This window comes from Mastigoproctus giganteus, chromosome 1 (assembly GCF_048544385.1).
Source record: "Mastigoproctus giganteus isolate SK-2022 chromosome 1, ASM4854438v1, whole genome shotgun sequence".
In the NCBI taxonomy this organism is placed as follows: Eukaryota; Metazoa; Arthropoda; class Arachnida; order Uropygi; family Thelyphonidae; genus Mastigoproctus; species Mastigoproctus giganteus.
This window is the reverse complement of record NC_143575.1, coordinates 145119742-145134449: the sequence shown is the minus strand read 5'-3', so window position 1 is coordinate 145134449 and position 14708 is coordinate 145119742. Positions and strand designations below refer to the sequence as shown.

Below are 14708 nucleotides of genomic sequence, written 5' to 3'. Positions count from 1 at the left end.
GAACAATATTCCATGGCAGGGCGGATTTGCGATTTTATACAGAGTGAGCAGCTGTTTGGAAGAAAAGTAACGCCGAGAGCGAAAGAGAAAACCAAGTTTTTTAGATGCAGAGGAAGCAATATTTGTAATGTGCTTGTGCCAAGAGAGATTAGAAGTGAAGGTATCCCCAAAAGAGATATATATCATTTTGCCTAGAAATCGGAGTGTCACTAAAGATAAGCATAGGAGCAGAAGAATCCTTTTTGCGAGATATAAGACAAGACTGAGTTTTAGAAGGGTTGAAATCAACTAAGTTGTCTTTGCCCCACTGGAGAATTACCTGAAGATCGGCATTTAAGGAATCGGTAGCAGATTTTCGAGAAGTTGAAGCTGATTGAGCAGGACAAGGTTTCTCAAAATGGAAAGTTGAATGCAATGTGCTATTATCGGCAAAACTATGGATAGGATTTCCAGTCAATGGAAGAAGGTCATTGATATACAAAAGGAATAGAGTGGGGGAAAGAACTGAACCATGGGGGACACCGGCATTAGTGGAGAAGTTTGAAGACAGAGAGCCATCTACCATCACCCTCAGTGAGCGATCAGAGAGAAAACTGGATAACCAATTACTAAAAACAGTTGGCAAACCATAAGATGGAAGCTTGTTTAGAAGACCTTTATGCCAAACACGATCAAAAGCCTTTGAGATGTCAAGAGCAACTACTTGTGTTTCACCAAACCTTTCCATTGAATTAGTCCATAAATGGGTAACATAAGCCAGAATATCACCAGTGGATCGACACTGACGGAATCCATACTGGCGATCGTTGATCAGATGGAAGGTTTCTAGGTAGTTTAAGAGTTGGCGGTTAATTGATTTCTCCATTACTCTAGAAAGAGTAGAAGTAATTGCAATGGGACGATAATTGGATGGGAGGGATTTGTCACCCTTTTTGGGAACTGGCTGGATATGAGCAAATTTCCAAGCAAAAGAAAAAACACCTTTGGAATAAGAAAGGGAAAAGAGGCGGCAAAGAATAGGAGTAAGTTCAGGAGCACAGGTTTTGAGAACAAGTGGAGAAATACCATCAGGACCTGGAGCTTTCTTAGCATCAAGATTCATCAAAATCCTCCTAATATCCTTTTGACGGAAGACCACAGGAGGCATTGAATGGAGCATGTTGGGAATGGTGGGAGGTGTTTTACCAAGATCATAAATACATCAGCTGGAAGAAAAATGGGATGCTAGCAGGTCAGCTTTATCCTTGGCTGAAGTGACAACAGAACCATCTGGTTTGGACAGAGGTGGGAGCAGAGATGGGCAAAAGTTGCAGCCAATAGCTTTGGCAAGAGACCAGAATGCTCGGCTACCATTAGGCAAAGAAGCAAGTTTTCTACTCTTAGCCTGTTCAAACTCTAGTTTGGACTGATTAATGACTGCTTTACAATTGTTGCGAGCTTTGGTGTAGGCAGAAAATGAAACTGAAGAATTAGAAACAAGCCAATTACGATATGCAACATTCTTCTCTTGAACAGCCTTAGCACATTTATTGGAAAACCAAGGTTTAGATAAGGGACGAGATTTTAAAGTGGAGTGTGGGATAAAGGATTCCATTCCTGCAAGAATAATTTCACTGACACGATCTGAGCAAACATTGACATCAGAAGTTTTGAAACAGTAATCCGACCAAGGAAAAGAAGTCTCGCAGGTCATCCCATTTTGCATTCTTGTAATGCCAAACAACACGAGGTTGGAAATAGCCATGAGATAAAGGTTCCATTGGAGCAGAGACAATCACCAAGTTGTGATCTGAAGTGCCTAAAGGACCTCTCACTTTGACCGTGTACTTAGAAGGGTTGTTTGTGAGAAAAAGATCAAGCGTATTGGCTGTACGATTAGGATTGTCCGGTATTCTTTTAGGTAAATGAACAATCTGTGCTAGGTTATTAGTAATTGCAAAAGCCTCAGCATCTCGACCTGCTGGGTCGGTGTGACTAGAAAACGGAAGCCAGCTGGAGTTGTGAACATTACAATCACCAAGAAAAACTACCTCACTGTTAGGAAAGTTGGACTGGAGAAAGTCAAGTTGCAAAGAGAGGAAGTCAAAGAGCTCCAAGTGATTAGTGGAGTTGGGAGAACGGTAGAAACAACAGATGAATTTGACACAATGAGGTAGAGAGATTTTAAGCCAGAGAAGATCAAAGAGAGGAGATTCCAAATTGCCAAGTCTCTGACAGGGAATATCAGAACGGACATATGCACAAGTACCACCTTTGAGGTGAAAGGAATCATACAGCGAATAATTTGGACATCTGAGATGAGCAGTAGTTGAATCAACCGATAACTGAGATTCTGCCAGAAAAAGTAGATGGGGTTTGGCAGACTGCAAGTGGAAATGGACATCGTTGAGGTTAGAATTAAGACCACGTATATTTGTGAAATGAATTAGGAAGTCCTTGGGAGGTTTAGATCTTTTCGCAGATAAGCTTGCTCTATTAGTTTGACAATTTATGGTGTATTCAATAGTAAGAAAAAGTGGGTGAGACATGCTGTATGAAGTAATGAAATTTTTGGATATGGCGTACACGTGGTAAGAATATATCCAGATCCTTGACATAACGTGGCCTCGGCAATGCTCCCCGCATACACACTACTCGGACTCCCTCCAGTCACTATCTGGCAGAGTAGAGGTAGCAAGATTATGTACTAGCTGATCCGGAAGCCTCCTAGAGAGTTACCAATAGGTTCGGTCCGGTGTACTAACTAGCGGCCGGCCTGCGAACACCGTTTAAGAGCTGTACCCTCGAAATGTAAGGAATATTGGATGTCGCCACGACGTTCGTCATAACCTCAAAAGTCATCAATCATACTGCATGATGAAAGAGATAGGGAAGTGTTGACCGGAACTTAGCTCTAGAGACTAAACATGGGTTCCACCACTTCAAGCCTCCAATAAGCAAAGTGGTGGTATTTCACCGTTTGATGAGAGTCATCTACCACCTAGTATTGCCTGGTAACATAGAGGGACGGCAATCCTCGATGTGGTGTGGGCACCACACCTCGACCCCTGCTTGCGTTGGTTCACACCTGGGTGGTCACCCACCATGTACTTGTGCATGGAGGTTATACCCAGGATTACTAACAGTCCCACCATCGTGAAGGTGCAAGCAGAGGATTTGGCTGTCACAGACAGTCCGGACTTCGCTGAAATTGGGTCCACTTGACTTGAGTGTCACCCGAATATCAGTTCCATCAGCGTTTTAGACTCCCAGGTAGCAAGTACAGCTTGTCTGGCATGTCTGAGAGAATGTCTGTGACAACCTCAAGGACCAAAAATTGCAAAAAAGATGTGTCATTGTTTTTGTTTATATCTCATTTCATAACAAAATTCATTTTTGTTATGCTAGCAGGATTTGAACTGCCTGGTTAATACATCATTCATATCAGAAGATATGCTGAGTTTAGAAATCTCCATGCCCAGTTATGTAAAGCTGCTTTTTTTTTTTATTCTTATTGTACCTGTCATGATCTTGTATTTGTGAGCCACTTCAGAAATGCTTCTTCCCCAAGTTCATTCTTTCCACATCTTTTTCTTTTCCTGTTCAGATAATCATTCTCCATCACTCAAATGCAGACAATTCATGAGATTTTATATTCTTTAGAGTTTACAAAAAGAGGCTGTGAAACACCAAGTTTTAATGCACTTCTTTCTGCCTACACTTAGAGCGCATGATAAGGACTTAGAATTGTGTCATTTCGCTCAAACTTAAATCTCTGTGTTTCTGTGACACTTCTACTTTAAGAAAAAATAAACCAGGGGTCAATTCTTGATGTATTTCAATTGCAACCTAATCGCGGGTCTATTCATGGACAGCATAATATTCCATGGTAGGAAGGATTTGCGATTTGTACAGAGCGAACAGCTGTGTGGAAGAAAGAAAAGTAACGCTGAGAACGAAAGAGAAAACCAATTTTTTTTAGATGCAGAGGAAGCAATCTTTGTAATGTGCTTGTGCCAAGAGAGAGATTAGAAGCCAGGGTAACCCCCAAAAGAGATATATCATCTTGCCTAGAAATCAGAGTGTCACCAAAGATATGCTTAGCAGCAGAAGAATCCTTTTTGCGAGATATAACACAAGACTAAGTTTTAGAAGGTTTGAAATCAACTAAGTTGTCTTTCCTCCACTGGAGAATTACTCAGAGATCGGCATTTAAGGAATTCGTAGCGGATATTCACAAAGTTGAAGCTGATTCGCAGGGCAAGGTTTCTCAAACTGGAAAGTGTAATGCAATGTGCTATCATCGGCAGAACTAGGGATAGGATTTCTAGTCAATGGAAGAAAGTCATTAATATACAGGAGGTAAAGAGTGAGGAGAAAGAACTGAACCTTGGAGAACACCAGCATTAGTGGAGAAGTTAGAAGACACAGAGCCATCTAACATCACAATCAGTGAGTGATCAGAAAGAAAACTGGATAACCAATTACAAAAACAGTCTGGCATAAAGGTCTTCTAAACAAACTTCCATCTTATGGCAAACCATAAGATGGAAGTTTGTTTAGAAGACCTTTATGCCAAACACGATCGAAAGCCTTTGAGATGTCAAGAGCAACTGCTTATGTTTCACTGAACTTTTCTATTGAATTTGTCCATAAATGGGTAACATAAGCCAGAATATCACCAGTGGATCGACATTGATGGAATCCATATTGGCACTCATTGATCAGACGGAAGGTTCCTAGGTAGTTTAAGAGTTGGCGGTTAATTGATTTCTCCATTATTTTAGAAAGAGTAGAATTGCAACGGGATAATAACTGAATGGGAGGGATTTGCCCCTTTTTAGGAACTGGCTGGATATGAGCAAATTTCAAAGAAGAAGGAAAAATACCTTTGGAATAAGAAAGTGAAAAAAAGGCAACAAAGAACAGGAGTAAGTTCAGGAGCACAGGTTTTGAGAACAACTGGAGAAATACCATCAGGACCTGGAGCTTTATTAGCATCAAGATTCGTCAAAATCCTTCTGACATCCTTTTGACTGAAGACAACAGGAGGCATTGAATGGAGCGTGTTGGGAATGGTGGGAGGTGTTTTACCAAGATCATTAATACATGAGTTGGAAGAAAAATGGGGTGCTACTAAGTCAGCTTTATCCTTGGCTGAAGTGACAACAGAACCATCTGGTTTTGACAGAGGTGGGAGCTGAGATGGGAAAAAGTTGCAGCCAATAGCTTTGGCAAGAGACCAGAATGCTCAGCTACTATTAGGGCAAGAAGCAAGTTTTCTACTCTTAGCCTGTTCAAAATCTAGTTTGGACTGATTAATAACTGTTTACAATTGTTATTAGCTTTGGTGTGGGCAAAAAATGAAACTGAAGAATCGGAAACAAGCCAATTACGACATGCAACATTCTTCTCTTGAACAGACACTGCATTTACTGGAAAACTAAGGTTTAGATAAAGGACAAGATTTCAAAGTAGACATCCTTAAAAAGGAATAAAGCGATTTCACTTTATTCCTTGTGTGGAATAAAGGATTCCATTCCTACAAGAATAATTTCACTGACACAATCTGAGGAAACGTCAACATCAGAAGTTTTGAAACAGTAATCGGACCTAGTAAAAGATCTCGCAGGTCATCCCATTTTGCATTCTTGTAATGTCAAACAACATAAGGTCGGGAAGAGCCATGAGATAAAGGCTCTGTTGGAGAAGAGGCAATCACCAAGTTGTGATCTGAGGTGCCTAAAGGACCATTCACTTCAACCGTGTACTTAGAAGGGTTGTTTCAGAGAAAAGGATCAAGCGCAATTGGCTGTATGGTTGGTTTGATTTGATTTGATTTTTTATGGCGCATTGGCAGCTAAGGCCATAATGCGCCAAGTCAAGCTGTATGGTTGGGATTATCCGGTATTCTTGTGGGTAAATGAACAATCTGTGCCAAGTCATCAGTAATTGCAAAAGCCTCAGCATCTCAACCAGCTGGGTCTAGTGTGACTAGAGAATGGAAGCCCTGGAGTTGTGAACATTAAAATCACCAAGGAAAATTACCTCACTGTTAGAAAAGTTGGACTGGAAAAAATCAAGTTGCAAAGAGAGGATGTCAAACAGCTGCAAATGAATTGTGGATTTGGGAGAAAGGTAAAGAGATGAATTTGACAGAATGAGGTAGAGAGATTTTAAGCCAGAGAAGATTGAAATGAGGAGATTCCAAATTACCACGACTCTGACAGGGAATATCGGAACACATATTCACAAGTACCACCTTTGAGGTGAAAGGAATCGAATAGCAAATAATTTGGGCAACTGAGATGAGCAGTAGTTGAATCAACCGATACTTGAGATTCTGTCAGAAAAAGTACTTGGGGTTTGGCATACTGGAATTGGAAATGGACATCATTGAGATTAGAACTGAGACCACGTATATTTGTGAAATGAACTAGGAAGTGTTTGGGAGGTTTAGATCTTTTCGCAGATAAGCTTACTCTAATAGTTTGACAATTCATGGTGTATTCAATAATAAGGAAAAGTGGGGGGTGGGGGGGCATGCTGTATGAAGTAATGAAATTTTTGGATATGGCGCACACATGGTAAGAACATATCCAGATTCGTGACATAACGTGGCCTTGACAATGTCCCCCCACATACATGCTACTCGGACTTCCTCCAATCACTATCTGACAGAGTAGAGGTAGCAAGATTATACACTAGCTGAGAGTTACCAACAGGTTCGGTCTGGTGTACTAACTAGTGGCTGGACAGGGAACACCATTTTAGAGCTGTACCCTCGAAATAAGGAAGATTGGACCTTGCCATGATGCCACCATAACCACAAAAGTCATCAGTCATACTGCTTAATGGAAGAGACAGGAAAGGGTTGCCCGAACATAGCTCTGGATACTAAACATGGGTTCCACTACTTCAAGCCTCCAATAAGTAAAGTGGTGATACTGTACCAGCTGATGAGAGTCATCTATCACCTAGTATTGACTGGTAACACAGAGGGGCAGCATTCATCCAGACATCGCCAAAATTAGCATTAGCATTAGTAGAGGCATATGATGCAAGAAAGCAAGCTTATGCAGCTTCAGTCAAAAAAAAAAAAAAAACACTTCCATTTCACCCCTCCGTTCTTTCGAAATACCTGTTGGTAAAGTTGATACGTTACCAACCATCCGCTGGCTAAAGGCAAATGTCCACACATCTATCCTACATGTCTTTCCTCAATCTGAATATATGCCCTCTCAGGTGATTATTCTGAGTAAGAGGAAGAATCCCATCGGCATTGAGCATGCTCAAACCATTCGAAGCTTTATACACCTCTATCAGATCACCTCGCCGGTGCCTAGTCTCCAGACACTGTAATTTGCAAAATTTAAGCCTTTCTTCGTAAGAGCAACCATTTGTTTCATTCATTAATCTTGTCGCCCTTCTCTGTACTCGTTCCAGCAGCTCTACATCCTTCTTGAAATGAGGCCTCCAGACCAGAATAAAGTACTCGAGGTGTGGCCTGACCATTGCCTTATACGAGGGAATAACCACCTCCTTATCCCTGCTAGAAAAATTCCTGTATATCAGTGCAAGACACCATGAGCTATTCTTGTTACCTGTCTGCACTGCTCAGAGAACTTCATATCTGCCTGCACAATTACCCCCAGGTCCTTTTCATTCTCTACCACTGTCAGTGTAGTACCACAGAGTTGATACGTTACTCTGGGAAACTGATTCCCATATGTAGTACTTTACATTTGTCAATATTAAACTTCATTTGCCACCTCTCAGCCCATCTGCTCAACCTTTCCAGATCCTGCTGCAGCAGCATGGCGTCAGTAGTGTCCTTAACAACCCTGCCAACCTTTGTATCATCTGCAAACTTAGACAAACTTTGTATAGTCTGCAAATTAAGCTTGATATACCATCATCAATATCATTTATAAATACAGAAAACAACAATGGACCCAACACTGAACCCTGAGAGACTCCACTAATAACATTAGTCCATGATGAGCAGTGTCCACTGATTACCACTCTGTCTTCTCCCCCTCAACCATCCCTTTATCCATTGCAGCAATTTGCGCCTCCAATGCCACACTGCTCCAATTTGTGCAACAGTCTTCCATTTTCAACAGAATCAAAAGCCTTTCTAAGATCCAAATATATAATATCAAAGTTATTCCCTGCATTCAGTTCTTTTGTGACTGCATCATAGTACCCAATCAAATTGGTCAGGCAAGACTTTCCCTTAACAAAACCATGCTGTGTCCAAGCTGTAACTGAAGTCTTGCATAGATGATCCTGCAGTGCTTCTTTAACCAGCCTCCATTAATTTTCCTGGAACAGAAGTTAAACTCACAGGTCTATAATTACTTGTGACAGCCTTTGATCCTCCTTTGTGAATTGGGGTCACACTTGCACATCTCCAGTCTATGGGAATCTCCCCTGAGTCCAAGGAAGCTCTTATAATTATGGCTAAGGGTTTGCTTACTTTCTTTGCTGCCTCCTTTAATATAACTGGATAGATCCCATCCACTCCAGGTGCCTTTCTCGTGTTTATCTTAAAAAATTTCTCCTCCACTTTACTCTCAGTTATTACAAGATTATCTAACTTACTGCCAGAGTTGAATACACCTCGCCGGCATTCCCCTCGCTGAATAACTCATGTGTGAATGTCGATGCAAAATATTCATTTAGTTTGTTAGCTACCTGAGCAGGATCATCAACAATTGAACCATCGATATCAGTGGACCAATCTGATTCATACCCTTCCTTCTGGAGTTTACATAAGTAAAGAACTCTTTGTTGTTTTTCTTTGCATCCTTTGCCAAAGATTTCTCGTAATCTGCCTTCGCCTGCCTAACCTCCTTTGTAACTTGGTTACAGAGCAGCTTATATCTATCAAAGGATTCTGTGTCACATGTTCATTTATATGGATGCCATGCATTTTTCTTCTCTGCCATATGTCTCATTAGTTCATCTGACATCCATTTAGGCCTAAACCTTGAACAATATTTCTTAGTTGGTATGTAAAACCTAGTAGCTTCCAAGATAAGTTCTTTGAATGCTTCCTATTTTGAATTTGCTGTTGGCAACATCATCAGTTGGTCCCACTGTATAGAATTTAAATGTTTGTTTGATATTTGGTTTTCAGAAACATTAGCAACTAAGGTCATATTGCTCCGGGAATATGCGGTGGTCATTCCATGACCTTTCCGCATCCTCCGCATTTGGTGGTGACGGGCTCGAACCCTGGTCTAATCAAGAAGGTGTGCTACGCACTGCTGCTCCTTCCCACCTGGCTACAGAGGTGCCTAGAATTTAAATATTGTCTCAGACCATCGTAGTCGCCTTTATGAAAGCAAACACCCTTCCCTTTACCCCTGATGGTAGTTATCTCTTTGAGTAAATCCCACTTCAGCACACTGTGATCACTACCACCTAGTGGTTCCTTTATCTGCACATTCTTAATGCATGGAGAATCACTACTGATAATCATATCAAGAGTATTACTCCCTCTAGTTGCCTCCCGAACATGCTGATGTAGAAAACAATCTTCCAATAAATCCACAAAAGCCTTGCTAGTGTGAGTGACCAACTCACAAATTCCAGTCAATATCTGGAAAATTAAAATCCCCCCCATTATAAGACTCTCTGATTTACTGGCCCACTCTATTTCCCTGTACAGTTTCTTATTATAGGCGCCTCCGTAGCCAGGTGGGAAGGAGCAACAGTGCGTAGCACGCGCTTCTTGATTAGACCGAGGTTCGAGCTCGTCACCACCAAATACGGAGGATGCGGAAAGGTCAGGGAATGACCACCGCATATCCCGGAGCAATATGGCCTTAGTTGCTAATGCTCCTAAAAACCAAACCAAACAACTTCTTATTATACTCATCAGAGTTATTAGGCCTATAGCACACTCCTACTCTCAATTTTGATCTCACAATGCTTACGTCACACCAAACTGGCTCGACACTGCCTGTCCAGCGATGTCGACTGGTTTCACTTCTTTGGATTTTATGTGTTTCTTAACTAATAGCATAACCCCTCCTCCCTTCCTATCCTGTCTATCCTTTCTGTACACATTGTACTCCCCAAATTCCAGTTCTGCATTCCTTACATCTGTGTGACACCATGTCTCTGATATCCCAACAATATCCGCCTTTGAATGCTTTGAGAAATACCTCAAATTCATCAAATTTATTTACCAAACTCCTAGCATTGGTGTACTCACAAGTATACATGCGCCTGTTCCTATTCTTAGCTACCCTAACACAACCCATGTGTTTACTTGCACCACAATGACTTGAGTGTCACCTGAATATCAGTTCCATCAGCATTTTAGACTTCCATTAGATCCAGGCATTTTGTTCACTTTTAGCTGTAACAATTTTACGCAACGTTAATTTCTGTTATTATAAAATCATTTAACTCTAAATCAGTGTTTCAAAATTCTTCTGCTAACTTCATCTCTAAAAACTTCATGTGTGAATAGAGATGAAAAATATTTATTGAGTTTATCAGCAATCTTACCAAGACAAAGCTCAAAAAATTCAAGACAATTTCAAATTCAGCCCTAACTCACATTCTTTAAGCAATGCCTCAGAACGTGCATTTTTTATTAAGCATAGGCATTCTGAGTATAGTAATGTACAATAATATCACATTTTGTGCCATTAAAAGATGGTTGTTTTATTCACTATTGTTACAGTGAGCAGTAGGGTGCTTGAGGAGTCCCCCTCGTTTAATTCCTCCAGGGCAACAACCCTTTTCTTCAAGCATTCCAAATTTGTTCAACAAAATTCCTCTCTGCACCTAGCATCTCCTGTGGTATTATTATTACATGCAGACGTTTTTGTGTTCTCCAAACAAAACAGATGAAGTATGTAGAGAATATGGCATGAAAAAGATATTCACAAATGAAAAATTGGAAAAAGTAATTTTCTCTATCTAGGAACACACTTTAATATAGGAGGATTATACAAATAAATAAAGAAATTTATTTATTTATTAATAAATAAAAAAATAAGCAAAGTATAAATTAGCCAGAAGTTGTCTGTTAAAATTAGTTATTCATAATAGTTTTTAAGCCTATTCCAATCTATGAAGCTGAGTAAGAAATGAAGGAATTGATCAAAAATTAAACTCTAGAAATGAGTTTTTAAGAAAAATAAATGAAAATAGCAGACAGATAGTAGTAATGACAAGATCATAAAAAATATGATCAAAAACAAGATATATAAAAAAAAATCTTGGAACGACAGATATCCAATCAAAGTAAAGAAACTTTAAGCTGGCATGGGCCCACAGATAAGACTCCGAAGGGGAAGGAGATCAGCGAAATACATAACCAAAGCAAAAATGAATAGTAATAGGTCTAAAGGCAGTTGACCAGAAGAAAGCACAAAAAAGAGGGCTCACTCTAGCTAGGCCTAAAAATCTAACTGAAAGTAAGGCAGCAAGATCGTACAGAAGAAAACAGTGAATGGGCGACGATAGTCCAGAAGGTCCGAGTTGTAATACCATTGATGTTGTTTGGTTTTTTTTTTTTTTTTTTTAAGGAGCATTAGCAACTAAGGCCATATTGCTCCGGGGATATGCGGTGGTCATTCCATGACCTTTCCACACACCCTCCATATTTGGTGGTCACGGGCTCGAACCCTGGTCTAATCAAGAAGCGTGTGCTACGCACTCCGTAGCCAGGTGGGCAGGAGCCCACCTGGCTACGGAGGCGCCTACCATTGATGTAATACCATGAAATCATGGTATTACATCCAATACACTTGTTAAGTATATCAGATCTGGGTTATTGTTATTTTTTTTTTTTTTAGGAGCATTAGCAACTAAGGCCATATTGCTCCGGGAATATGCGGTAGTCATGGGCTCGAACGCCAGTCTAATCAAGAAGTGTGTGCTACGCACTGCTGCTTCTGCCCACCTGGCTATGGAGGCGCCAGCAGCAGATCTGGACGATAATGACAACTAACTTCTGCTTGGTAATGTTTGAAATTTCATCCACCTGAAAAGCTACAAACTGTTTCTGGGGTTAATGGATTTAAAAAATTTTTTTTTTTTTTTTTTTTTTTTTTTAGAACTAGACCCTTAATATATTTGGAGTAAACAATGCTCCAGAGAATAAATCTATCCTTAGGTAATTTTTCCTTAGGCAGAAATATAAATTTTTCTCAGCAGCTTTGATCTGTGACAAGAGAAAGCATCACCTTAGCAGATGCAATTTAACTCCTAGATGCTGATAACACATGAATAGTTAATGAACTACAAGCAAGCAAAATTTACTCTCAATGAGGATCACTATAAAGAAGTTAAAAATTACATCTACCAACAAGTCAATCATACTTATGTGTATTATTCAACATCAACATAGTTAAATGAAGGTAAAAATTCTCTAATTGCATTTATATGAAATGTGCTATTATTTTATTTAAAATATAAAATTATATCACTAGCCTTTTCAAGCCAAACACCTGATAAATCATCAGGTTCCCAGAGAATCATAGTCTTATCTATTGATGCTGAGATTAACCTCATTGGCTGTTTCACTTGTTCACCTAAGAAACAAACAGGCATTACATGACATTATATTTTGGCAACCAAAAAATTTCAGTTCATTTCATAAATACACAACATTATTTAGATGATGTACATCAACTGTACTGAAAGTACTAAAATAAGCAATTGGACATATAATTATATTCTATAATATGGCCTCCTCACCCATTAGTCCACCAATATGGTCTAATGGGGGGGCAGAGTCCATATTATAGAATAAAATTACATGCAAGTACAGCATAACCTTGATATAACACTGGTTACTATGGTAATGAAGGTGTTGAGGAATCTCTTGACCAGGGCAAGCCCACTGCACTGTAAAACCAGACCCACAGAGACAGCAGAACTCATATAAGGAAACCATTGCATTACAACTGAATGAATTGACACGGCATGCAAGATTAGTGTTGATTCAGTGAATACTACCATTAATGAGGAGTTGCACTTTAAAAGAGTGCATGCTCAATGAATTCCTTGGTGTTAAAGCTTAAAGAGCACACCAAAACAAAAGAACAACTTAACGTTCCTTGCTCCTTTTTACAATACAGTGACTGAAGGTGCTTCCTGGATGCACTGTTACACACTAGCAATCAATTTTATGCAAGTTCAGAGTGGTCCCATTTTGATTTGAATCTACTTAAATCAAAATGAATTTCTAATTTTAAGTAACCAAAAGGAGAAATCCTCTCTCTCTCTCTCTCTCTCTCTCTCTCTCTCTCTCTCTCTCTCTCTCTCTCAGACTTGCCAAAGGAAACCACAGAGGGAAGGCACAACACACATTACTCAATCAGCTGTTGTGCTCTTCTCCTGAAAATTAAGAAATAATACAGAGAAAGAGAGCAACAGCCATTAGCAGTGAACAGTCAAACAAGCATACAGATTCCTATAAATAACTGTCCTTAAATTAATAAAAGATCTAAGTATTTCTTTAAAAAATTAACACAAACTGCTTTTCAGTGATCAGAATGGGATACCGAGCAACACAGGCCCAAAATGCAAAGTCCAATTTTTGTATCTGCTTCAATTTGAAAATCATTAAACTTGTTCTGAGAAATAACAAGTCATTTTTAGGAAACTAAGCAAAATAGCATTAAGTTTACAACTTTTGAGATTAAAAGGTTTAGAGCTCATGCTCTTCAACACTATAGTATGATTCTACAGTAGACTGTCGAAATAACGGCACATCGAGATCGGATGTATACATACAGTGCAAATGTCTTGCAGTGCCAGTAAAAAGAAAACAGCAAGTCATGTGATTACTGTGTTTGTTTACGCTCGCATTTTCAAAGTGAATTCTGTACTGATATCATGGATTATGCTGCTGTTTTACATTTATTTTAAAATAAAACCCCTCACTATGGCTCCTAAAGTTAATAAACCCTATACAGAAAAGAAAAGAAGAACAACATTAAAGCTTAATGACAAACTTGATATAATCAAACTATTACATTAGGGTCACCCAGAAATTTAATCCATATTAACTTTCTGGGTGACTAATGTGTATTGTGTGTCTTTAACTTACGTGTGTTTTTTCTGCTCGATTTACCTTTTTTTGTTGGATGAAAACCCCCAGTTTCTGGGGGGAAAAACCTTGCTATCTATGCCTGAAACCTGAAAACTGACTCAGCCATGGAGTGAACAATGCACCTAAAAGTTCCTCATGTCACTGACAGGATTCGAACCTGGGCCTTTTCCACCTAGTGTGGGAAGGACGGTGATGATACCACTGAGCTACACGTGCAGACGAATCTTGATATAATAAAGAAAATAGAACTGGCCTTAACCAGAAGTGTATTAATAGCAGAATATAACATTGGGTCGTCAATATGTTTATGTTTTTTTATGTGCAGTTAATAAAATTACATTCTTAATCTCTCTATTTCTAATTTTGCCTTATTACTTCTGCATTAAATACATTAAAAATAAAACTTTCTAGATAAGGGAAAAATCGAAACAATGGCACCTTGAATCCCAAAGGTGTGATTATTTCGAAAGTCCACTGTACAACTATCTCTAGTTTAACAAAATAATTATTTCTAAATTACAGTGGCCACTGTTCAAGAGTTAAAACAGAAGTATCTTTCGAAATGCCATCAAACAGCATTTTTGTTAGTAAATATCAATATTTGGAAAGTACTGCACATTTTATCAATGTAGATAAACAA

The 14708-nt window shown here is 39.3% G+C and overlaps 1 protein-coding gene across 1 annotated transcript in view; it reads right to left on the bottom strand.

Moving 5' to 3' along the window:
- Elp2 (elongator complex protein 2) overlaps nt 1-14708 on the bottom strand; it is a 407540-nt gene that overhangs the window by 233994 nt on the left and 158838 nt on the right. The window contains exon 9 of the mRNA XM_090382492.1: nt 12442-12542. Within this exon, the coding sequence (XP_090238618.1) occupies nt 12442-12542 (101 nt within the window). The remainder of the gene's footprint in view (nt 1-12441; nt 12543-14708) is intronic.